This window comes from Vidua macroura, chromosome 4, assembly GCF_024509145.1.
Source record: "Vidua macroura isolate BioBank_ID:100142 chromosome 4, ASM2450914v1, whole genome shotgun sequence".
NCBI classification, from domain to species: Eukaryota; Metazoa; Chordata; class Aves; order Passeriformes; family Viduidae; genus Vidua; species Vidua macroura.
The window spans coordinates 62,684,054-62,711,587 of NC_071574.1; the positions used below are offsets into that span (position 1 = coordinate 62,684,054).

The window sequence follows — 27,534 nt, forward strand, 5'->3', positions numbered from 1 at the left end:
CCCAACTTCTCCCTCTCTGCCCTCTTCTTGCTTTCCCAGTGACTTGTACTGACTTGAAGTGGGAAGGAGATTGCTCCACAGTTGGGTGATTGGTTTTATTTTGGGTGTGCAGGCCAGGTGTGACCCTTTCCAGCTATAAATAATTGTTCCCCTCTGTCACTGACCCCACACATGGGCTGTGCTTCAGGATGTGCTGCAGTCTGTACCAGGAGCTGCTCTTTTTCATTACCTTTTCTCTCATTATGCCTCAAAGCAGAAAAGCATCATTTCAGCTGCTGTCTGCCCCTGCCTTCAGACAGTACAGCTCAAGGAAGGTTTCACAGGATTCATCTGTGCACAGCTGTATTTAATGAATATCTCCTGAGGATTTTTGAACAACACTCTATTTAAAATTACCAAAATTCAGTCTTTACAAATGCTTTTGTGAACATTTCATAGCCATGCCCAAACTGTTCTCCATGTTTTGTGCAGACAAGGAGAAATTATTTCAAAGGAAGCATCGTATGCCATTCTGGATGACATCCTGCTGCTTCCCAACCATTTTTTTTGTTTGCCTTTTTTTTTTCCTCTCTGCTCCATCATATATTAATTCCGTCTCTTCCTCCTTCAGAGACAGATGGTGAGCTGGTGGTACTAATGAGCTCCCTGCTGCCCAGGGAAGGCGGATTGAAATGCTTTGTGTTCTGAGAACTAGCAGGCTGAGCACCCTCACTGAGGATGTAACACATGTGATGAAAGGTTTGATGCACAAATACTGTAGCAGACTTTTTTTCACAGGCACCTATGAACCGTGTTTCCCCAAGAGAACAACTTCCCAAAACAGCCTTCCTAATAGTCCAATCCTTACTGTGTTTATTGGAGTATTCCTCTGACTGGTACAATAATCTCTGTCTTTTATGGAGATGGAGAGAGCATTAGGTTGTGGACACATGGCAATTGAATGCCCCACTTCTCTGGCATGAGCACACTGAGAAATAAAAACAAAGAGCACCTGCTGTTCCTCGGAATGAGTCTTTGAACATTTAAAAAACTTTCTTGGCAGAAAGCCATTCCCTTCTAGGCTGACTTTAAAAGGAATGCAATTAATTATAGCAGCCACGGACCTCTAAGGTAACAAAATGTAATTATCCAGGGATTCATGATGGATTCTGTTATGTCTTGTTTAAAATGTAACAGAATTGTCAAAAGTGACTTCTACTGAGGATGCAATTAAAGACAGATCCAGTTGGCTGGGAAGTCTAATGGCTGCAGTCATGTGACCAATTCAAGGCTGCCTGCAAATTTTGGAATAATAGCTATGTGGATTTAGCATGATCATGATGAGTATTTAAAAACCTAATGAATTAAGATTCTGAGAACTTTTTAAAAAAAAATCATTAAATGTGCTCTCTCCAGCAGAGACCACAAAGATGGATCCCTTTCCCCATATTCAGCAGAAAAAGTTCAGTGAGACAGGATTTCTAATTGAATGTATGTGAAACAGTCAGGTTTGTGTTTAAAACCAAATAAATGCTAATATCAGAGCACCAGTCTTTTTATATGAGATGTCTCCTTAAGAGAGACCATTTTGCAACTAAAATGGAGAACATTAAAAAAATCAAGGCTTTCTTTTAAATTACTACATAGAGATAGATCACAAATGTTTAGGGGATGGATAGTAAATCTAGCTCTAACCTGAGCAACTATTATAGCTGATAAAGAGGTGTGTGACTCTTATTAAAGCAGGTGCTTTGATATCTGTTGATTCAGGATAGTACCCAGTCCACATTTAAGTTAATTACTGTATACTAGCAAGTAACAGATGTGCTACAGATGGCTAGGGTGATTAAAATAAAAAAAGCTCATAAATTAAGATTTTACAGGTTTGGAAGCTAACAATAAATACATGAGTTAAAAAGGACTATATTAAAACTCAAATATTTTAGTAATTGAACTAAAACTATATTCATTTTTTTCTTATCAGTCAGTTGCTGTGAATAGGATTAAAACAGAATATTGAGTTACACACTCATTCCAATTTGACTTTACTTTTACTCTGCCAACAGTCACTCTGGGATAAAGTGTGTACTCTCCTCCTGGTTCTGTGCTTTCACCAGCTTTCAGTAAGAGCATAAAATGGGGGTCAGTCTGAAAGTGGCTGAAGGTTTTTTTTTTATTATTATTATTTTTTTTTTTGGGATATACATTTACATTTATGGAAATAAAGCTTTTTACAGACCTGTACTGGTTTCACGAAGAATCCTTTTCCAAAATTTCTAGTTTGTGGCTGGAAATTCTATGGTGAAGGGAGAGGGGGCCACACGTAAACAAACACCTGTCTCAGAAAAAGCAATGTGGTCCTGTAGGCAGTGCAGGGTCAACTTCTTAGTTGAACCAATGGTTCCTACAGGACTAGTGGATATATTGATGAAGGTCTTTTTGTTTGTTGGTCTTTTACCTTTATTTTCATCCTAAGTCAAACCATAGCAGTATGGAGACGCAAAAATTTTATATGACAAGAAAATTGTTTCCTGCCCAGCTGTGAAGGGAGTCATTGTAAGGTGAGAAAGATAATGGAATGTTAGTAGAGGAAATTATACAATCTCAGTAATGTAAGTGTGTATGGATAGACTTACCCAAATTCCAAATTAATAATAAAAATGTATAACAACACATACATATTTAAGTGTGTGTGTAGATACATATATATGGTATTTTATTTGCCAAAAGGTGTTGATCTGAGCATTGTTCTGTCATGTGAGAAGATTAGCACAAGATGCACTGCAGATACATTTCCTTCTGTCATGTATTAAGTTTGTTTCATATTAATGCTTTCTATTCGTTTGGATTTTTGGATATGGTAGAATATTATCAAGTATAATGCAATACTGTTCAGACATGTTTTTGGTTTGCTTTGTCACAGACGCACACTCAAGGAATTAGACAGGAGGAAATAATGTTTCCTTTACCTGGATTTGAATTATGAAGCACGTTCGTAGAAATCACTTCTAAATTTCTGTCATGCCATATGAAAAAGTCCTTTCCATTTAATTGTGAGACAAATACCCCACCTCTCACTCAAATGTACAGGAGATGTAAGCTGAAGAAGTATTTGGAATTGATTAAACTTTCTCATTTCAGCATATGCTGCTGGCACTGGGGAAACCTGGGAAATTCTCTCCCAGTAAAGATAAATTGAGAGGAAATGCCTTTTCAGTGCTGAATAAGCCACCTCTGCTTTAACTATAGAGAAGCTTGGTTATTTTGCATCCAATGAAACCTAAACATGTTGGTATTGGAGGCTGTTTCCTTTTGTTAAACAGCTGTCATACTACATACAGCTGTCATTGTTAAATTTGCTCTGCCAAAATCCCCTGCAACTCATTGTTTCCCAAGCTGTGTGGATCCAGCTCTTCAGATCTGTCTTTATATTAGGTTATTCTGTTTTGTTTTAGGATAAACTATACCTATTCTCTTTTATTTTTTCAAAATGTCTTGCTATTTCTTCTTTTACTCATCCTACAGGCATTGATATAGACAAATTATTGTGGGTAGTTCTTTTGAATATAGTCAGCACAAGAAAAGTGATGTGTTTGGAATGTGAGCAGTGGAAGTCTAGCACAACTACATACTCTACTGCATCCAGACCATGTTCAAAACTGGCTTCTGAATGTCCAACACAATAATCCTTTTGTCCAGGGACACAAGGCTGTCATGCACATGGATCTGAATTTCTCTGCAGGCCCAAATCTGAAATCTCTTGATTTTTCACTATAAGGGATGATACTTGTTGCAAATGTCAACTCTATAATCCACTATCAGATTTCTCCACCAAACATAGTTCTAGTCCCAAGGCCTACTCAAGTTAGTGTCTAAAGACAATATTTTATTCCCTGCTGCTGTAGTTTTAATTTTTTTTTCTGTGGGTAGCATGCAAAGAACTACAGTAAATTATCTCCTTTGCCATTGTATACCACATCTCACTTGTAAGTACCAGAATTATGATGTGAATTGTTAATATTCCAATGCTGAGCACTGAAGTTGATGGTAATCTGGCATGTAGGATGATGGTATTATCAGTGTGAGTTCAGTAAATGGCATGTGAATTTTATTGCTTAAATTGGTTGCTTTTCATAAATTAATTTTAGAGTATCCAGTTCTTTATTTTTGTCCAAAGATTTTGATAGTCTCATGAAAAGCAAACCAGTATCTAGGGGTGAATAATAGAATAAAGCTGCTACAGAGAAGGTGGAGAGCTGGTCTAAAGATTTCTTCATGGTCAGCTTCACTGGAAAAACAGAAAAGTGAGATGAAGGAGATTCTCTAGACATCTTTGTGTTTGGGGTCAATCAACTTTTATTACTGATCTGGTTGATGGACTAGGCAGTGTATAGATTTAATTTGTCTATCTTGGAATCTGAAAGGTTTCTAAGCGTTGTTGGAAGACAAAACTGGAATTCAATATGTTGGCAAACTGAGGAAATGATGGGAAAAACAGAGGAGATTAATTAATAGGTCTAAGGGCAAACTTGCACTTCAGCAGGAATTCATAGCTTCAGAGCTACCAATTAAATGGAAATTTTACAGAAATAAAACTCAAGTTTTAAAATTAACCACAAAACTGCACTTCAGTGCTGTCATTGTGATGCAGAAAAGTCAAACCTCTGGAACCACTGGAAAAGTCAAACCACTGGAATATGTATATCTTAATTTATGTGTAAAAGACACAGATTAGTCCTTCTGTTCAATTTGGCCTTGTAGGGAATCAGATGGGAGTGAGCCTAAAGAGCATCAGGGGTGAAGGATGGTCTAACAATTGAGCTGTGACAAAGACCAGAAGAATGTGGGGGTTTTATTTTAAAGAACAGCAGTCAGCAGGCAATGTGTTAATCAAATATAATAAAAAATAGCAGCAAAGAGGATGCAGACTCTAAATGCATAATGCTAGATGGTGAATAGCAGGCTTACATGTCAGCAAAGAAAACACAAGTTAGAAAATAGGGAAAACTTTATGGTGATATACTATTTGGATTATTTGCCTGAAAAAGTTTTAAAATCTTCATTACTGGAGGTTAATAAATGTACAAACAAACATTTGTTAGGGATAAAGTATAATTTTCCTGTGTTGGCAGTGATGGAAATTAAGTAGGCATCTTTTGAAGAAACTTGCAGCTCTAATGTCTGAATTTTTCTTTTGGTTTGTTTGTTTACTTTGATTCTAATGGAAAATTGATATTATCAGAAAAGAAATTTTGGGCTTTAGGACTGCTTACCGCTTTGCATATTAAAGTCTGAAAATTTTCATCTACAGGTAGTATTGTTTAAATTTACATTATAAGAGTTTCTTAAGTTAGGTATGTTGATCAATAATTATTTAATGTATCTGTGGTAGGGTAGAATTAGATGTTCTTATCCATTCGGTATGTGGTAAATTGTGTCTTCCTTCTCAAAAGCTTCTTTTCTGACCATGCCTAAAATAGACACTTTTATCTGCTCTGATGTCTTGGTGGTAAATGAAACATATTGCTAGTATTTTGTTTTTTTTTTTTAAGTGTCAGTTATTCTGATAACTCTTGTGACCTTCTGAAAGTGATAATTTTGAAAGCACATTAAGAAAGTCAATAGAGTCCGCTGGCACATTGCTCTGTGTGGAGTTAGGGTTTCTTACCAACTTCCATAACATTGGTGCAGTAAAGCAAAATTTGCCTCCATGCCTTCGGTCTCATTGTTGCTCTATGCTGTTCTATGTGACATGATACTGTTGTGTAAAGTGGCATAAACACAGATTGAAAAGTAGTGAGACACATTTATCATAGAGAGGAATAACCTAAAGTAGGAGCTGATGGGAGTTTGAGAGAGGCAAAGGATTCAGTTTCTTGTATCCCTGTAATTGTCTTTGCCAAGGTGGAGGTGGGCATGGCAGAGTAGGCAGGGTGCCCTGAGGTGAGTGAGGTGGATGTGACACCTGAAAGAATCCTCTCTAGAGGTGAGTGGTTCACCAGTAATCCAACGGTTGGCAGCTGTTCTGTCTGCCCCCAGGATGTTTCATTTTTCATAGAGAAAACATGTTTTTAGTCCTGAGAGGTGCTTCTGTCAATGTGGATTACAGGTATGCTGGAAATGTGTGTTTAGATCTACTGTTCAGTAATGCAAGGATTGAGGACTGAAACACTTTTGCTGAGTTGAAAGTTATTTTTACAGTACTTGTATACAAAAAAAATAATATTGTATACAAAAATTTAATATTCTTAGGCACTGTGACAAGAAATTGGAATTTGATTGCTAATTATGACTTATGCTCAAATCAAGAAGGCTCATCAAGAAAAATCAAGATTTTTCATGCTTTGCATATGTTCACATTTCTGCCCTAATGCATTTTAAGTTCTCTTTGTTATCTGAAATATCTTTCAGCTCTGGAAGAAGGAACAATTTCTACCAGGCTTGTTCCGAGTTGCAGCATTACCTTGTGGGTTTATGCTGTCAAATACAGAAAATAGTTAACCCTGTTAGTTCCCCTGGATTCTCATGAAAAGTTCATAGAATCAAAGAATGGCTTGGTTTAGGAGGGACTTTAAAAATAATCTAGTTCCAACCCTGTGCCATGGGCCAAGTTGTAAATGAATTTGCCGTTGTAAACAGATGTCAGCTCCATAATAAAGGGAGAACGCTGGAATCAGATCCCTCTATTGCTGGATTCAACATCCATTTTTAAAAAAGGAAAATCCATTGATGTCTTTGCTATTAGGAGTAGCCCACTGTTCCAGGAGGATGTGAGCAGTGTCCATGGCAATACCTGCAGGGCCTTAGCTGGAGGTTGGTTTATGTGGTACAGTCTTTTCCACCTGCAAACATTTTCAGACAAATATGAACACTCACTAAATGTAGGTGAAGAAGCTAAGAAATGTTTGTGCTACTGACTGATGGCATTTTGACTTTCCCATACTGAAATCAAATCTTTATGAAAACTGAAGTATTCCAAAACATATTAACCAAGTAATTCCAAGGTTAGTATTGAAAGAGGGATGTTTTCTAGTGGCAAAACACTGCCAGAAATGAAGAAGTGCAGACCAGCTAAAGAAGCACTTGTTCTGTGAATAGGTTTGTTGGGATAGCTGTGGTGATTGTTCTGCATCTCCATGCAGCAGAGATCATATTTGTTTTATGGTTCTGTTCAGTCAAATTACCTCTTATACTTCTGTTCAGTCACTATGAGTTCCAAAGAGAGGAGCAGTGTGTCTGGGGGGTGCTTAGGAAAGAGAGCATTATTGAAGGCATATGCAGTACACAAAGAATAATTGAGATACTTGTTCAAGAGTACAAAGTTCTGTTACGAGTGGTTCATGAAGTGAACAAAAAAATCCTCTTGAACTGCTTCCCCTGCACACTTCTGTTGAGATGGTCTCAAGCTGGGGATGAGAAACAGTACTTTTTAATTATGGAAATAACTTTTGCTTTGGATGGGAACATGTTCTCAGTTGAAATTATTTTTAACCACTTGGATAAGCAGATTTCGAGATGAAATCATGTATTTCTAAACGCTTTTCTGTAGTGAAGGGCAGTAGGAAATTAACATTTAAATTATGAAGGACTCTTTAAAGAATGAAGTGTTAAGTTAGAAAGTGTTGTTGTTCTGCATCAGCAGGGATAGTGGCAGAGAAATGGAAGGATAATGCTGGAATATTTACTTGTCTCTGGATGATCAAGTGGTTTTCCTCGTGAGCACAAGGTGACCAGAAGCTCCTGTAAAAAACCTCCACAACTGAGAAGAGCAGCTCTCATTAGCTGTTCTGCCAAGCTCTGGGGTGTGTTTGGGAGTCTCATTGTGGCAAATAAACAGAATCAGCCCTGCTAGGAATTGTTACCATGTTCTTCATGGCATGTAGACCCAATTCCATTTTTCATATCACTCTTTTTCTAAACTGACTGTTGTTCTCTAGGAGCAGACTAGTATAGGTCCTCTGCTTCTGTCTGCACGTGTTTATTCTGAGGTTAGGAGCTGGCGTTGTTTTGTTCTGTGGATGCAATTTGATGGACAGTACTCCTACAGTGAGGATCAACTGACAAGCCAATACCACCATGGAATCAGTGAAGGTGCAACCCAGAAAGGATGATTGTGGCAGTTAATTTTCCCTCAGAAGTCTTCTCTGTATTTGAGTGTGTTTGAGATTGTAGTTGAGTTTGGTTTCAAACGGGAAGCATATGGCAGCAGGCTAGGGAGCCAAGTCTTGTTCTGGGACACAGGACATCAAAGAAGCCACATGCCTAATTGCATCTCTTGTTCTGCTTGAGTCAAGCAACAGAATATTGTTTTCTGTGAATATTAGCTCATATTTGAGAATTGGTTTATTTCAGTCCTGTCTAGACATGTCTTTTGTTCATCTTCTACAAATAGACTTCAGCAAACGGCAAAAGGATTTTCCAAATCAATAGATTTTAACTATGCATTACAGAACTCTTGAGGATGGCAGTCAGAATTTATAATCACAGATTCTAAAGGCAGAACTCTGGTTTTCCAAGTCTCAAGTTGATCAGGCAAAACTAAATTTACCTGACCTCTGCCAGGGCATAAGGAAACATTTCATTTTATCCCAAACAAGATACAGGTCAAGAATTACTTTACAAATATTCTGAAGCAACTATTGTTGATACCTTGCAAAAAGTAATTTGTCTGGATAACATAATAACAGTGTTCTGTGATATACTGGTGTACTATGATGAATTTAGTGTTCATATACATAGAAATCACAGCTTGATTCCAAGTGATTTACTTAGGTATGTGCCTTTTTAAAGGGGGTCTTAAAGGATGAACTGTTTTCTGGCTCCTAACATCTCTTCCCTTCTTGTATACATCTTTCCAGAATAGTTACCCTTTTCAGGAAATGCAAATTGTCTCACCAGTCTCAGTTTCACCTTTTTTTAGTTATGATGGAAACTAGGGTGGTGAGAGTGGCAAGTGAGGTCTGCAAGCCCATGGGCCAGTGCTTCGCAGCTGAGCTGTGGAACTGCATTGCAGGTGTGTTGTTTTCAATTGGCAGTGTGTAGTGATATTTGAAATATTCTGACAGAGAGCCCCTTATTTAACATTTTTGGAACCAGTTGCCTGCAGAAATTATACCTGATATTTAAGGAATTTGTCTTCTCTTTTCTGAGACAGGAACAGTAAATTGACACCAAGTGTTCTTAGGCTAAAAGAGAAGATAATAGAAAATTCCAAGGCAAATGCAAATATGGCTTCTCGACTTTGTCCAAGGATGCCTGATATTGCTATCAGTGCTCTTAGTGATGCTGTTCTGGCAATTTAGATTAAATCTGTGCCTAGCATGTCCAGTTTTCAAAGTAAGGACTAATGCATTTCTCTCTCCTTTCTGTGCTACACACTGAGTCTTGTGTAATCACTACCAAGAGATAAGAATGAAATGGGAAGAAAAAGTAGCAAAAAACAATGCTATTGTCTTGAAGAAGGCAAAGAAAAAGATAGGTAGAAAGATTGTATGTGCAATTAGTGCTCTGATAATAATTGGAAATGCAGTTACTAAAGGTCAGCCATCTCCAAAGGCAAATTTTGCTTTCCTGCTCATAGACTTTGAAGTGGTGGGGGAGAAGCTTGAGGGAAGTAACAAGTAGGGGTAGGGTGGGCAGCAGAGGATAACAGATCATGTTTCCCTCCTCAAGACATTAGGTCCTCTAATGATGAAGTCACATACATCTCTAGTTATTGTATGCCTTGCAGTGTTGCTTATTCGCTACAAGGCATGGAAGATGCCTCTCTCTTCCTATTTCATTATAGTCTGCCTTTGTGTATCTGCTGCTCAAGGGATTGAGGAAAAGCAGAACTAATTCCCTCCCACATTCTTCTCTGCCTTTTGACACATTTACTAAAAAAGACAAGGTATCTTTTTTTCCTCAAATCTGTACCTAAAGATTTGAAGAGACAACTGCAAAGCATAAAACTAAAGCCTGGAAAATCTACCATATGCATAACCCAATCTGTATTTTCTTTAAGACATTTCATTGAACATATAACATAAATGTTCTCATTTTCTTTACTTTTATACTTGACAGTATGTGTGTAAAGATGTGAGAGTCTGAATGTGGTGTTACTTATTGTTGTTATTTAGTAAAGCCACTGAGCTGAAATGAAAAGTAATCCAAACCTCATAATAATAAGTAGGCATGACTCATGGATTACTTCTAAAGTATTTGTTCCATTTATCCAACTCTACTGTGTGGTTTGAAAGTAATTACATTTTGAATACCAGCATGAATAACTTAAAGGTTTGGGATCACTTGAAGTTTCTTATCAATCATCAGCTAATACCCCTTACTTATAATTTGCATTTTTAACAGAATAAGTGACTCAAAGCTACTTCTTATTTTACTTCTTTTTATAATTATTTACCACTTTCTTTGATTGTATGGTAATACCCTTCACATTTATATCCTTTAGTGTCTTAGAGGCTACAAGTAAAAGTTTGTTAGATTTAAATGCTTTATTGAGACAAATCCAAAATTTCTCTGACTTTTTGTAATATTTGAGGGAATATGAAGCATCTGAAGCTCAGTTGTTTTGGATGCATATTTATTTATCTATGTAAAATATGCAAAATATTAGGAGAATCTGAGACAGATCCATAAATGATAACAAAGGAAACAATTATCAACTTTAAGTGCTAATCAAAATGCTATCCACACATAGCTGCTGATAGCCCATATGTGGCCAATGCAAACAGGGACGTGATGTGACTGTTCCTTGTTATGCTAGATTAGTCAGTTCCTGAAGACACAGTACTGATATGGAGGACAGTTTCTGTGGGATTTGATGGGTCATCTGATTATCATATTTTGTGTTATTCTTACTAATCTCACGCAGTAGAAGAAATGAATTTCCGAGCAGGCAAATAAAGAGAGTACAACTATTTTCACACCCAGAATATTCTGACTTGGAAAGGGGCCAAAAGGATCATCAAGTTCAGCTTTGAAGTGAATCGCCCATACAGGGGTCGAAGCCATAACTTTGGCATCATTAGCACTCTTCTCTAAATTGGAACAAAAGATCACTTTTCCTTCTGAGACAGTTATGCAGCAATGCAAATATTTAGGAACCACAAAAAAAAAAAAAAAATTGCCGTATATAATTCCTTAATGTAATAATGCTAATGAAGAAAGGAAAGCGTTACCACTTTAAAATATTTCCATCCTTCATCACACTCCTTTTTGTGACTCTGAAGAGTGGGAATGCTGGCTCCATGTTAGTGACAGAGGGGAAAATTCAGTTCTCTGCATTGTACATCATGATGAAAGAGCAAACCAGGTTTGAGCCTGCTTCTCAAACTTGCCCAGAGCTTGCTCAGTAAGAGGTAAGAAAAAGCATTTTAGATTCTGTAACTGTTTCTGGGAAGTATTTTGCATTTGTCTTCATCTCATATAATATGGCCTATCTTGGTCTCAAAAAATAATGTTCTCAGTCCAAAAAAACAAAACCAAACCAATAAAAAAACCACAGAATAGTTTAAGAATGGTTTTACTTGTCTTTAACTATAAAGTGGAAGAATGAAATTTGTCTCTCTTTCTTAAAGTACATTACAGATGACCCTACTGTCCAAACTCATTTGTTATTATTATAAAATCTTTTCAAACTTAAGATGTGCTGACATCCTGTCTTTAATGGTCTTGTAAATTCTGAAGTAAACAGATTTCAAAGACACTTGACTGTTAGTGTGAAGACAAGGTCAAAGAGTTGAATGACACATCCTCCTTGTACAATAAGACTACCTATCAATCAGTTTTACTAGCAAATTCTTAATAAAGAAAAGAGATCAGAACGTGACAAAAGTGTATCTTGGAAAATATATGTGCATGATATCCATTTTGATATCCTTGGCATAGTAGCTAATGATGAACAACCATTACGTACGACCTGGAAATATGGTTGTCTCCTGTAGGAGAACCTATCCCGCAGTTTATTACTTCTGAAAATTAGAAATAGAAAAAAATCTATTATGTTAAAGTGGTCTGAACTTTTTAAGTAACTAAAATTAAATGTGTACTGAACACATTTAAGTAACTAAAAGAAGCAAGATGGCTAAATTTAATTTAAGAATTATCATGTTTTAGTGTTGATAATTCTTGGATGGTAATTTACAGACATTAAAAAATTATTTCAATTATTGCATTCACTGGCGATTCATTTGGCAAATACACGCTCAGAAGTTAGGTAATTTTTGTCTTTCAATATGCTGAAAGATTTTGGCATTTTTTTAGCATGCCCTGTGGTGTCACTATCTTTCATTTCCCTAAATTTTCTGTAGCACTTTTTCTACAGGGTTAGATGTTAGAGATGGGTTAATAAATGGTAATATTAAATACAGTCAGTCTCCCAGGACACAGTCTAAAGTTAGATAGATGGCTCTGGAAGAAAGAAATTCCCTTTACATACTAAGTAATATATAGAAATAAAAATTGTGACTTGAATATCTCATTGTTATTATCAAGAATATTAAAAATAAAAAAAATATATAAAATGCCTGTATGATAAAGCACTTCAGGTGATTCAGCAATCAAGGAATTATATGTGTGTTTAAGATATACATACATACATACATATATATATATATATATATATATATATATATATATATATATGATGATAATGAGAGTTTGTCTCAGTAAAAAGAAAACAATTCATACCTGGAGATCCAGTCTGATCCAGTCTGCATACAAGATACATTTACATATAAATTTACACATATTTATATATGTAAATGTGTCATGTGTGGTGAATTTGGCAGTGCTCGGTTAATGGTTCATTGGTTGATATTCTTAGAGGTCCTTTCCAAATTAAATGATTTGATGATTTTATGAGAAGAAGATGGCACTCTGTGGTTTTCCATGGGATATTCCACAAATGTAGGGCTGTAGGCATTGAGTGACTCCTTCTGACCACCTTACTGTTGTTTTCCTCAGTGAAATCTGGAATCTGGATTTCTTTGAAGAAAACTGCCCAGGAGTGGAAATGATTTGGAAATAAGAACACCAAATGTATCTTGGTCTCTTCCCAAATGCTGGCATGTTGGGTTTTAATTTACTGGTGTAAGATCAAGCTGGTTTCCAAGTCATGTGTAAGAGGTATTTAATAAAACATGTCTGGTGGGACTAGTGGCTAGAATTTGGAATCTGTGCATTTATTTGTAGAGTAGTTGTGTCATGCTGAACTTTCCCTGTGAACTGGAGGCGTCACTGCATATACCAAAAGGTTTGCCAAAGCTTTCATAGGGTAAATTACCCAAAGCAGGGGTTTAGAGTGGAACCAACAACAGCAGAAAAGGGTAAAAAAAGCTTTCCTTGGGCAAGTCTATTTTTTTTTCTCTTTATTTTAGCTTGACTGCTTTGGGCAGTTGAATAAGACTGAGCTATATGACTGCAAAATGACATTTAGATAAAATGCTTTTGTGTCACTTCAAATGTAGAGTTTGGGATACAACTGTAATTTCAGACTTCACATCCAAAGATTATGCAGGCTCTGTGTTGTAAGCATTTTTCTTATCAGTAAACAGGAAGGTTTCTTTTGTTGGCTTAATCCACAGTGCTGCCAGTTAGGAACTTCTTTGGAACAAGCACATTCCAAGCAGAATTCAGTTCTGCTGAACTTAAAAAAAAAAATAACAAAGCTTTTGGTTTTCATTTGTGAAGTTGTGGATTCCCTAGCAAATATGCAGTGAAGTTCCTTCTATGACTTGGTGATGCTTTAACTGTGTTGGTTGTCTATGGATAATTACTTTTGATGCACAGTATCTTCAAGATATTATTATGTAATTTAACTTTCAGTAACTGCAGAATCACAAGTAGAGTGATGTTGGAAGGGAGCTCTTTGACATCATTGAATCCAGCCCCCTTGATCAAAGCACAGTGATCTACATCTTGTCCAGCTGACTTTTGAGTATCTCCAAGGATGGAGATAACACAAGTTCCCTGGGCAGCCTGTTCCACTGTTCAGCCACTCTATGGTAAAAAAAAAAAAAAAAAAAAAAAAAAAAAAATTCTTATGTTTAATGTATTTCAGTTTGTGTCCTGTGTCCGTTGCCTCTTGGCTTGTCACTGAGCACTGCCAAGAAGAGTCTGGCTTCATCTTTACACACTCACATCCATTATTTATATACATTGATAAGGTCTCCCCTGAGCCTTCTCCAGGCTGAGCAGCCCCAGTTCTCTCAGCCTTGCCCTTTGTGATAGGTGCTACAGTCTCTGATCATCTTGTGGCTCTTTGCTGGGTGTACTCCATATGTCTGATATGTCTGTGCCTCTCATTCTGAGGGTCCACATTACTGCAGCTGTATCTCAGCAGTGCTGAGTGGGAAGGATTCACCTCCCTCGGCCTGCTGGAAATGCTCTTCCTGATTCACCTCGAGACACTGTTGGCTGCCTTTGCTGCAATGGCACTTTCTTGGCTTAGGTTTGATTTGATGCCCACCAGGACCTCCAGGGCATTTTCTGCCAAGCTGCCTTCCAGCCTGTCGGCCTCCAGTACGTATTGGTGCATGGGGCTGTTTCTTCCCAGGTGTAGTACTTTGTACCTCACTTTGCTGAGCTTTATGAGATTCCCATTTGCCTGTATCTCCACAAGATGTATTGCTGATATATCAGCCACTCCTCACAGTTTTGTATTATCTGTAAACTTGCTGCTATCATCATGGATCTCTTTCTCATCTTCTTGGATACTGTGAAATTTGCTGGCCTCCATCTGAAGCTGCTCTCTTGGTGAACTTCAGCCACCACAAGGCTTGTGCAAGGAAGGAGCCCATCCCCTGCTGTCCCAGCCTCAGTGAGAAAGCCCAGACACCTCAACAGCCTCAGAGCTGCATCTGCTACTGGCAGCTCCATCTGAGCTTGAGTAGTAGGTGATAGGGGAAGCAGGAGAACAGGTAATAACCTTCATTCCTACAAAAGTACTCATTTTTAGACACTGGGTCACTTTTTTCTCTTCCTAGTTTCCTTTAATGTCAGACAAGAATGTGATTGAAGTTTTCAGCTCCTTCAGTGCTTTGAGTTATTTTGAATGCTGAGAACTAATCTTATTCTGTGGGGGTTGTTTCAACTTGCATTTGAAATTACATGTCAGTAATTTATAGTGGACCAGGCTTCTATTGGCGCAGTTAGTCATCACCAAGTGAATGGATGTATTAGCATGTCACCCTGATATGTATCAACCTCCTCTCCCATAAAGCACAGTGGCAGCTGTAAGTACACTCTTAGTGCAGCTTTCTTTTAAGGAAATAGATCCAGCAAGGCATGTATTCAGAAGATCTCTTCTACCAAGGCTCATTGCCTTACTGTTTTATTTTTAGAATGTTCATTCACATGGTGTGGAGGCACCATAGATCCATGTGGAGGTGTTAATGACCATAAAATTGGCTGCTTCCTGTACTTGTTGCTATGAAGCGTGATCTTAGTTTGGAAACTCCTGTGTAAATGTGTGTATTTGTCTTAGGATTCTGTTTCCTAGCAAACCATGACACAGTGCAAAATGTGCTGCATTTGCTGTGGCTGGCCCTCTTAACCTGTCAGCATAATTTATGAGAACACTTCCCAACACCTTCTGCTGCTAATGGTCTCTCAGAGTCCCGCAGAAAAGGCTAGTTCTGCCTCCTAATTTTAAGAGCCATGATGGTGGCACTGTTTGTCTCTTTTCTGGATCTATTTTGGATTTATGTCTGGCCAAGGGTTTGAAAGAGCTGCTATTAAAGCAGAAACATCTGCTGGGGCTTTATGTGCTGCTGGCTTGCCAAGTTCAACAGCAGGCCAAACTACAGCTGATGGGCTCAGCCCTCCACAGGTGTCACTGCAGTTACAGGAGATGCCTGTAAAGGAAATTGGGCTGCTGAAAGCTCTAAACAAAATAAATAAATAAATAAACAAATCCCCTTCAGCAACTGTAGAAGGCTGTTAGGAGATTATGATTGGGGTCATTAGCAAATAACAGAAACAAACCTTTGTTGTGAGTATCTGAATTCCCCAGTGTCCCTGGTTGCTGCAGCACCCTGACATGTGCCTCCTCCCATTCCTATCTGCAGGCTTCCCATCGTGTTCTGCATTGTGTTCTGCATGATGTCAGCTCAGACATTCAGTGATTTTAAACCTGTTAGGAAAACCTGATTTTGTTTAATCATCTGAGTGTTTTCATGATTCAGACACATCATGGCAATCTTGTTTGTGGGCAGACATGGGTGAGACGGATGATTGTTTTGACATGGACTGTTTTTAAAGAAGAGGGACTCAAAACATTTCTTTAAAAATTGTTGTAAATGTTTTGTTCTGATGCAATTTTAATAGCTTGAAATTATCACTCCTTTGACACTGGGAACATGGGAACTGACATCTTGGATGAACTTGAGCTGCATCTGAGCACTGTCCAGCCTCCATCCTGGATGTGTATTTGCAGTTTCAGAGAAGCATTCCAGAAAAATCACAACAGGCAACTGTGGGTCTCTGATACATTTCCAGGATCTATTTTTCTGTATTTACTTGTTTAGGATTTCTACTTGTTTTAAAAATGTCCAGTTACTCCCTTAGTTTTGCCAAGCATTTGGCTTCAGGTGCAGAATACCACAGTCAAATTACTGACAAAACATTGACTTAATTTACCTTTTTATAAAGTGCTACACCTGGCCATATAGTTCATTTTCTGTCTCACCTCCCCCACAGCAATCATAAAATGGAGGTCAGCACATCAGCAGCAAAAGCTAAAACTGTTACAATTGGAGTTAAAGAAGAGTTCTGCTTACTGAAGAGTGAGTAGAAGACTGTTATAGTTGGCAGAGCCCATTGCTAGAGGAATAGATAATTGCATGTGAATGTACATATGCAATTTATTAAATTATTATCAGTTCTTTTTTAATTCCGTAAATGCTCCTATTCCAACCAGTTCTATCCAGTGATTACAAGAAAATTTGCTGTTCTGGTCAGAAAGCACAAGGCCAAATTCTCTCATATATCCCAACATGTTCCTTGCCTTCCAAGAAGCTGCCTGACTGAGAATAAAGTTGTTTCAGAAATGTTTCAGCTGCGTTTAGTGGTTTAAATTAAAAGCCTGGGCTATGGGAAATGCCTAGCATTTTTCCATGGTGGAAAATTTTAATGTTCCTTGCAAACCTCAAGAAATTATTCTTGAACCATCTCCTTTCCCCAAAGAACACAAATATGTGAGATAAGAAATAATTCCTTTGTAATTACTCATTTCCTTTCACAACACTCGTAAAAGAGAAATCATACTGGAAGTGATATATGTATGTTTCCACTTCTGGCAATATAGTTAGTAAGCATAATTTTGGAAATCTGCATTTTAGCAACAAAGACTTCTTTTTCCTAAACTAAAAAATAAAAACAAACAAAAAATAACCCACCCAAACTAAACCCAACCTTTTTTTAGCCAGAGATGGTTGTCTAAATAGGTGAAAGGAAGCTAGTTTTATGTAGGAAGTATTAATTTGTTTTGTAGGTAATAATTGAATAGTTAATGGAATAGTTAAGTCTCTAAATAGCAAACCTCCCAAATGCTCCATAATACAATCCATTCCTTGCTAATTCAGCACTGGACTTGCAGCTGCTGAAACTGAATCTACACAGGGCTGTTTCTTATGAGAAATGCCTGCATACTCACTGTTAGTTACACAATACGTTAAATCTAGTGAAGAAAGTGTGGTAAGAAATTGATATTTCCCTATTTCCCACAATTTCATTTTTGTTTTTCACTCCCTCATGTAGGTCACTGGAGCTGTTTGTGGGAAGGAACTGTAAACAGCATTACTGAAATGATCCAAAAGCAAGACTTCAAAAGAGTTAATTTGCCTGTGAATTTCAATAAGTTTGTTTTTAAAAGGAACAAATGACTGGGATTGAATGATTGTGGGGGAATTTTTAATTTGCCCCCAAGCACCTCAAGGTACCCCTGTGCCCCTTGAGGGCAGCATGATCCAGCGCATGCCCCAGCTCTTCCATGGCTGCAAAGCTAAGGAAGAAATAACCCAGACCTTTTAGTTTTTGCAAAAGTAAGACATAATCCTGTCTTGCTGGCGGTGTCTTGTCTGCTTTGTCACTGTGACACTGCTTGTTTTATGGTTGAGTGGATTCATCACAAGTATCTGTGTACTGCAAGCATGGATATAGGCTGTACCTTCCAAGACATACTGTCAGCAAGTGCTGTGTGCTGGTGATGGAATTAATGCACCAAGGCAGTAGTTTCAGAATAGGTGTCTAACCTAAAGTAACACTTTCTGAGAGGACAGGAGATGGCTGCAGCTAATAGAAGCTAATGTGATGTTTTGTCAGCCTGTAGAATATAAAAGCTAATTGTTGCAGCTGTGCAGCAAAGTAATGAGGAGCTTGAAAATGTAACTGATAAGCAGAGTGATTATAGGCTAATGAGCAGGATGTTTGTGGTATATTGAAGGACTAATGAAGGGCTGCAAAAGATAACTGCAATGGTATACAGTGAGATATGCAGAGCAGGAATGTTTAAATACAGCACAGAAAGATATGTAGTAGATAGTAAAGACACAATGCTGCTAACTATTGGACTTTGAGCATGTGAGTGTGGGCATTGTGCAGATGAAGAAATTAACCAAAACCAGTACCTGACAAATGCATGACAGAAGATACAGTACATAAATACATATTGTATAATTCACATATCTCCATCAAGTAACACCCCCATCTGTCCAAAGAGCTCTGTTTACCACCGTCCATGTTCTCTCATAAGAAAATGTGCGTGGTTGCTGTACTTGTACGAAGCATTGGGTCCAGACAGCTCTGAGACAGGATAGTTCCTGGAAAACGTGGACTCAAAACCCTTTCTTCAAAGGTAATTGCAACATCAGGGTAGAAGATTGTAGCCTGGCATGCCTATCCTGAAGAGAGATCTGACTTTCTAAAGTCACCTGCCATGGTAATCCTGGCTTTTATTGTTGGCTACAGAGGACTGGTTTTCCTTCCGCTGTGGCTGGTTGAACTGGATATGTTTAATGCTTTGAATAAAAGCCCAGTTCTAGAATATGTGTTGTTTATGATCCTCCGTGAGTCTTCACTTGATGCAAATACAGTCTTTTGGGTTCTCTCTCTTTTTTTTTTTTTTTTTTCTGTGGAATTTTTTAGGTCAGCAATTTACAATCAAATATATATGGACATTAATACCTGTAATTATTGGAAGGAGTCTCTATAGCTGTATAAATACAAGCTTGCGCCATGTCCTGTACACAGCAGAGCATTACAGAACAGGTAATTTCAACTACAAAGGCAGTTGGGATTGCCAACAGCTCTAAAAAAAAATCTATGTTATCAGATATGTGATTAATATATGATATAAATAATTGATAAGTGAAAACAGGACATATTAATCTCTAGTGGTTTTGGAAAAAGAAGGTAAACCCTCTGTTGCCTAAATATGAAGTTACTAAAATATTTACATATTACTTCTAGCCTACACCATTGATTCTTTAGTGTAAAACTGAATTAAGGACGAAGCATTTCTATATTTTTAGTTTTGAGACAAAAAATGTGTAATTTCCAAAAGGCTCAATTTTTTAGAAAGTAGAGAGAAAGGCATTTCGAAAACGTACTCCAGCAAAGCTGATAGCTGATTAATAATCTGTTAATTGGATTGCTGGGTGTTAATTGGATTGCTAGGAGTCCTACTCTTCTACAGTCTTTGAAGAAACTTTCATCTGCATGAATTCCTCAATATGTGAGTTGGGTGTTGGAATTCAATGTTACAATGTGTTTGTTCTCTGTAGAAAGGCTTTGGGGGTTTTGAGGTTTTTGGTTTTGTTTGAAAGGATTTCATGAGGCTAACCAAAGCCTCTGCAGTTTCCACACTGGACGTGTAAAAACCTTTGAAGGCTTCTGTGCTGTTTAAGTGAAGATGATGAGTTAGTTTTCCACTTCTTTAATGATGTTCCTCTGGTTTCTTCCTTTTCAGTAGGATTGTCCTGATATTTGTTGCTGGAACCTCTGATGTATCTGTTTTACATACTCTATCAGCCAGATCTTCATTACTCTGCTGTATTATCTATTTTCCTTACAGTCATTTGAGGTGTAGTCGACAGTGTCTCTATTATTCAGGTGAGAGACCAGAGCACAAAGGAAATCCTACTGTTAGATGTAAGTCTGTCACAGAGCAAGAACCTAAAATAATTTCTCCTGCATTTTAAAAGTTCATGCTGTAAATCTTGGACTATTCTGCTGACTGAAAGGAGGGGAAGGTGGGAAGATGACATTTGCAATAGAGTCTGGACAAAATTAAGTGGGAAGCAGTCAAGTAGGTTTTACGTACAGATCCACTCTTGATTCTTTAATGTGCATCTCAACTGAATTTTTTTCAGCAATTTCCCAATTATCTAAACCTGCAGATCTTCTGTATTCTTTTCTTTCAAAGACTTTTCTTTTAGTTTCACCACTTAAGTGGTCCAAGAGTCATTTGAAATCTCTTCATTGTTGTCTTCCAGGATTTTAAGTTAATGGAGCTTGTACAATATGACTCATTTGACTAGAACAGATCTTGAGTTAGTCTTCAAGAATAAAAAGTAGAGGAAATCTGATGAACATGTGTGTTAAGAGTTCCAACCATTTTCTTTCCAGTGTGTCTCTTCAATTAATTTAAAAAAAAAAGGAAGCATTTTTTTGCAGTTGATGTGTTCTTTGAGTATTACATTTGATTTGGGAATGCAATTTTCATGTCTAAGAATCTTCATTAATATCTTACTTTATTAATTTTTAATTTTTCTTATATATTTTTAAATAACTACTTGTAAATATAACCTGGAAAACCACTAACAATGAGCAATGTTGAATCATAGGTGTGAGTCACCAGGGGAGAGCTTTATAATGATAGTGAAGTTCCGAAAGGCAAGCGTTTGATTCATGTCTCTTTTGGTATCTGCTAAATTTCTTCTTCTTTCTCAAAATTTCTGTTGGAAGATATCCAGATCCAATGTTTAGGTACAGTTCCAAATTATGTTAGACATAGATTTATTTTACCTCAAATCTAAAAAAGTTACATTTTTGAGGATGAGACCTAAATTTGCACAGAGCTTAGGGGCTTTGGGAGTTTTATTTCATTAGGGTACATTTCTTTACCACTTGGGCGCTTTCCCAACTATTTTTTTGAGCTCACAATATTAAGCTAAAAAGACCTAATTATGTCTATGCTGTAATATCATTGAATGATTTTGAGGCCTCTTATCCGAACATGCTGTTCTTACAGTGAGAACTGAGTTTTTCCACAAAAGAAAAAAAAAATACTAGCACATATTAAAGCAGAAACATGTACATGACTTCAAAAAAAACCACTAACTGTCAGGTTCAGGTTGTGTGATGTCTGCATCAGTATGTGAGTAATCATGTTGTCCCACCATCCAATGGTGCTGTCACCTGAGTACTGGAAGATGTGTATCCTGTGAATCTTCCACTGAATTTTGCTCTCAAATGAAGAAACATTCTTGTAATCTGTAGCCTGTAGTGCACAGTGGATACATAGCAGCAGGAAGCAGCCTGAGTATAGCTTGCTGTTTCCCCTGCTCTGTGTTACATAAAGCCAAAATTCTAATTAACTGCGTCCAGATCACTTAGAACTGCTGATCAGACCCTTCTACAGACAAAGGCAGTCTGTACACTTCTTGCTCCGGTTTGTGGAGATCTGCTGTTTTGCTGCCACTTCAAATAAACTGTGGTATAGAAGGAAGTTTTACTCTTCTCATAAAGTGCATGTGTCTCCTCTTTCCATTATAACTTGAAATATCTTTTCATGATTTTAGGGAGGAAAGAGAATATGTTTATCCTGGTAAAAGCAGATTACTCATGTGGGGTTTTTCCATCTCCTAAACACTCCATGAGCTGGGTTCCTAATAAAAAAAAAAAATCTCACAAAGACTGGAAAACCGTAAAGGGCTCCTCCTCTCCTTAATTTTGTACAAATATGAATATATATTTAAATATATATTGAAATATATATTGAAATAGGCGTGCACTGGGGTCGTAGAATTCATCCTCTCCAACTGTGTGTAACTCAATAGTGCAATTAAAGGATATTCTGTTCTAGCTGCATGCCACAAAATGTTAGTTCTTTATATATGCAGAGTCAGGAACTTCGAAGTTATATCTTAAATGAAAAAGTCGAGGTGACCTGTTCTCTCTGGATTATAGTAGATTTGGAAAAGCAATTATTTTGCACAGTGCCTCCCTTGAATGATGTCCTTGAACTATGTCCTCTTGTGCATGAATGTCTCAAAGAATAGCTGACATTCCTGGGCTCTCTCAAGTCTGGGCTATAGCAAAAAAGATTTGGAAGTCAGAATACATTCTGATTCCATAGATTCTTCCAATCATGGTCTTCCTGCTTAGGCATGGTATACGTTTTGGCAGATACAGTTGCCTATTTTCTCAGACTGGAACTGGATTTTTTTTTTTCCCTTGAGATTGCTATTTTTTTTTACCTGAAAAAAAAATTGACGGTGTAGTTTTATTACATTTGTCTGAAAATACCATAGTTATCTTAGTTTTCTCATCTTGTTAAAACCTCATTCGTTGTTTGCATTGCTCTCTATAAGTCATGAGAATTAGAAGGAAAAGTTTTGGACTGGAACTTTTTATATCTTGGAACTTATCTTTTTTGGGCTTCCTGCCTGTACTCTTTTCACACATTGACAGAGTTGCCATGGTGTCCCTCGCATGATGCCACTCTCCAGTGGTCCCATTGTATTAATCCTGGAACTGCCTCTTCAAAGTAAATTGAATCATCTTTAAGGTTCAGAGAATTATTTCAGGATGTTATTACTGGGCTAGCCACTGACCTGATATTCTTCCCTTAAAGAGAATAGACTAGGTTATGTTTCCATTATACATACTTGTTCTGCATGGTTTCAGTACATCTGTCTGAAGTTGATATTTTAAGTCTTTGCATTAATTTATTTCTGTCAAATAGCACTGGCAAATTAGCTTTAGCACTGTCCATACTATTCCCCTTAGAATTTTAATTAGTTCTGTGCTGAACACCCAGTTGTACACTGCAATTGTGTGTGTTTGATATCTACATATTTATTTGTCAAAATTGAATTGCAATGAGTCAGTTAATTCTCTAATGCATTGCTGTATATCTGCAGAGAAAGCAACATTGTGGGGGAAAAAATCCCAGATCAAATCTATTCAGATAATGCTATAAAATGGTTAAACTCTCAGCTTTAGGCTGGAGGATGGCCTGAGTGTCATAGTCTTATGACCAGTTGAGTTTTTTTAACTGGTGGAGAAGGAAGAAAAACAAGGTAAACATTAACCTTTCTAGGTATTCATTAGGACCTGTTCCAGGCTTATCACTGTCTGCCCACTGTGCTTGGTGATGCCAAAGCAATAGAAAGCTGCTCCATGACAGCACCTGAAAGTTCCTGTATCTTGTGGAAGGCTGGATTGGTGAAAACACAGAAGGCACCTCTGGCTTCATACAACAATACCCGCCAACTTCAGTGACATTCTGAGTGGCATTGGGACATAGGTGAGATGCTCATGGTGGCCTTCTGTGGGCACTAGCCCTTCAGGGAATAACCTACCTCACATGGCTTGGAGGATACCTCAGGCAGTGGCCTAGTTCTCAACGTGTACACACTCAGACAGGGATTTGGTTCTTCACTGTTCTCTCTCGTACTCAGTCATGCTCCCACAAACTTCAGTAGTGACTGCCCTGGGTGAGGAGCATGGGGCAGCAGAGCCTGCTGGGGAACAATGAACATGGTAGAAAGGGGCTGTAGGGCAGAAATCACTGCACAGGCAGTGCAGTGTCACACTGGGAGGGACAGTCTTGTCTTGGTTCTCTTGCACATGAGAGCTTTTGAGTGCTCCCGATTGTTTGAATGATGAAGACTTAGGGCAGGGTACCTTCAGCCCTATTTGTTATTCCAGGGAGAGAAAAGGGTGTATAGAGTAGAAGTCCTCACACCAACTCTCTGTCCTAGGGAGTGCTCCTTGGTGAAGAAGGGACAAGTGCCTTAGATGTGTCAGAGTCCCTTTCCAAATGCAAAATGAATAACTGTAAATATGGAGAGGGCATATGGTACAACTTGTTCCTAAACAGAACAAGCAAGGTTTCATCCAAAGTGATTTAAATTTGGGTGTGACTTGCTTTAAATTTCTCTAACTTTTCTTTATATTAACATTTTACTTGTCTGTTCTTTTTATAATTGACTTTGGCAATAAAACTGCAGAGCATGGATGCCATTTTTCACTGATAGCTTTTCAGAAATATGGAACAAATTCTGCACAGTGCCCACATTTGAAATACTCATGGAGACATCTGTGTGACATACTGATGGCCAAATACTGACGTTCCTTTGCTTAATTCAAAATTCAGTGATCTTCTGAAAAAGAGCTGGAGGAGTGGATGGGATACCTTTATCCAGTACTAATTCTGCTTGAGGTCTAATGTGAGTCTTCCAGATCTCGGGCCAAATTCTTCTCTTATGCAACAGCAAGCTCTGAAGTCAACTCTTCTTTTTCTGCATAGCTGAGGAGGTGCTGTTAGTACTTGCCAATGAGCCTGTGCTCTTCATAGCTCTTTTTTTCCACCTTGTGAGTAATGATGGAAAGGTGTATATGTCAGGCTTCTGTCACTGCACAGAAAAAAATAAACTAGCACTGCAGAGAAATTCAAAGTACAGACAGAACTAGCCAGTTTTTTCAAACCTAGAACCTAGTTTCCTTCATAATAGTGGATTTATTTTAGTGGCTAATGAGCATTGAAAAGAACAAAAGGATGGCAGAGGAGCATTGAAAATGGACAGCAGTTGCACAGAGAGGGATTTTCTTTTCAGAGTTTCAATGCTGAAGCCTTTAGAAGAGAGCTCTTACAGATGTTTGATTTCTTTCAGGTCTTCAGATTTTGGGACATTATACACAAAGTTGAATCTACAGCCTGGGATTGCCACTGTTATTGACAATTTCTACATTTGTTCCACCAACAAAAAGAAGGTATGTGGCAAAAAAAACGTTTTTGTAGTGCAGGTGAGATTCTGCGACTATGTGAAGAGTGTTTTGCAGGTTTTCACAATATAGGAAACTGATTTTCACAATCAAGGTGAAGATCACCTTTGGTGCATTTCTTACATACAGAAGTGGGATATTTATTGTTCCTGAATAGTACAGACAGAAAAAAAATTACCTTGATGGACATGGAAACCTTATGAGATCATTGACTTATATGACTCCTGGAAATCAAGCTTTCATAGTGTTTTCCATGCAAATGAAAAAGGAACATCTGTAGGTTTTCACATATTCCAATGGATTCTAGGACTAACATTCAAACTCTTGATCCTTAATGCACAAAGTATAGTGATTGGGCAGGCTGTCATTGATAATGATGTTTATCCTGTGTAAAACCTTAATTAAATAATTTTTAAAAACCCCTCTCCTTGAAGCTTTGTTAAGAAATGTTCCTGCATCATTACTAAAAAACAAAACACTTTTCCTGGAACCTGGAAAGGTTAAGTGGACTTTATAAATGAGATCAAAATCGACCCACTGAGTGTATTTACAATGGATGTTATATTAGAAGCAAAAGGAACAATGATTATGGGAAAAAATCACAGTAACAACCCTTCTATGTCTTCAAAGTGCCTGTGATTTAAATGGCAAGAATTTGAAGTATGATGTGAAACATAAGCACAGTGGGTTTTTCATGAAATAAGAATTTTCTCTTGATAAGGGCCTTTTAAATCCAGTGTAATACAGAAACACTGATTTCAGGTAGAGGCCTCTGATTGGAAGAACAATGTTTGTTGTGTTTGTCTGTCTGTTTTGCTTAATCAAAAATCAGTAGAACTCAGTAAAGCTGCCTCGATGATTAAGTACATATTATATTTTCCTTGAAATTGTCACTGGAATTTTGTGCCCAAGCTGTGCTATGTCTGAGATTGGTAATATATTTTTAATCTGCTACAAAGCTAGAAAGTATAATTTAGTTTCTTGAGGTGGAACCACCAACAAACACAAAGTTTCTTCAGATTGTGTATCTCAGATATACAATCTACTGCTGGTTTCAAGTACAAAAGAATAAAACCAAAAATCTTTACCATCTCAGTTTCTGGAATAAAAGCTTGAAGAATGAGATGGATGTGAGACCCATGGAGGATCTTTCCCAGCTCAATCAGCTACAATATCAAAGCTGCCCAAGCACAAGAGTTCAGTGACAATATGGTTGTGCCAGTTGAATGAAAAAATAAACAGCAGTAAGATCACTGCTTTATTTCAAGCCTGAAAGACACACCAGTGTTCACAAGAACCCTCATGTTAATCCTGTCTAAGAAAAATCTATTTTAAACTGAATTTCACGAGTTGAAATTCTTAGAGATACAAACCCCACTTAGTAAACTAATATGATATTGAAAGCCACCTGATACAGGAAGTCCCTTTGAGTCAATATAAATATGCTCTTTTTATGAGCATTTATTTTTCATTTACTTCTATGAAGGTGTTGTTGTTTAGTATACAGACAACAAAAACAGCAGAGCAGAAAGGATTTCTAGAGCCTTTAAATGATGCCGGAGGGAGATATATTAATAAATGGAAATATACATACATGCATATGTGGTACAGAAATTATGAAAGCAGTGGGGTTGCATGTTTTAGCCAACAACTTCAGACTGTTCTTGGAGGTTTTGCAGTCACCTGTGGAAGGTAAGAGGGAAGTCTTCATGTTGTAAGAGCTTCATCTAAATGGGAAATTTTAGGTGCTGGGCCTTTGATTAAGGCATTAAGAGCAAGACTAAGTTGATCTCACACAAGTTATTTGGGATGATGGAGGGTCATATCTCCTGGTCTGTCTACTTCAGCACAGTTGCACTGGGGTGGAATAGAATATTTAGAACTCTGACTCCCTTTTCTGAGCTGAGAGAAGTCTCAGGGTTTTACTTGTTCTTGATGTTACTTCAGATCATTATGGTGTGGGTTTTCTTCAACCAGTTCACATCTTTTAAAATGTGCTGAAAATGGAAACTGGAGTGCTAACTGCATGTACTGGAACTGAGCATGCACTTTAAATTTAAAGCACAGGTAGTCCCATGCTACCACTTAGCATTTAGTGACTATGAAAATACATGAAAGCAAAGATAAAATACATTTATAGGGATTTTTAATACTTTAAATAGTAAAAAGTGTTCTATGATTTCTTTTCATTTATCCATTGTTGTCCTCATCTGTGGAAGAACAGATACTGCACATTTATAGCTCATCATTCCCACCTCAGTGTCATCAGAGCATTAAGCACACCTGATTTAAGTTCTTTAGAATTAGGTATCTGGTCAAGCTCTCTCCCTCTGTAAAAAAAAAAAAAAAAAAAAAAAAAAAAAAATCAAAGCAGAAATATGGGTATCTCCAGGCCAGGCAATCCATACTGTTAAAATCATAGTTCTTTGTGAGAATTCTATGAGAATAAGGTTGAACTATCTTGTGGAGGTATCTGTAACTGACTTTGTGACTCTTGTGGGTTTGAACAGAATCAAACTGTGGCTTCCTACAAAGATATACAAA

At 37.5% G+C, this 27,534-nt stretch overlaps 1 protein-coding gene across 1 annotated transcript in view; it reads left to right on the forward strand.

The window, feature by feature from the left end:
• SORCS2 (sortilin related VPS10 domain containing receptor 2) overlaps window positions 1-27,534 on the forward strand; it is a 529,534-nt gene that overhangs the window by 275,454 nt on the left and 226,546 nt on the right. The window contains exon 3 of the mRNA XM_053975679.1: window positions 24,879-24,978. Coding sequence (XP_053831654.1) covers window positions 24,879-24,978 — 100 coding nt within the window. The remainder of the gene's footprint in view (window positions 1-24,878; window positions 24,979-27,534) is intronic.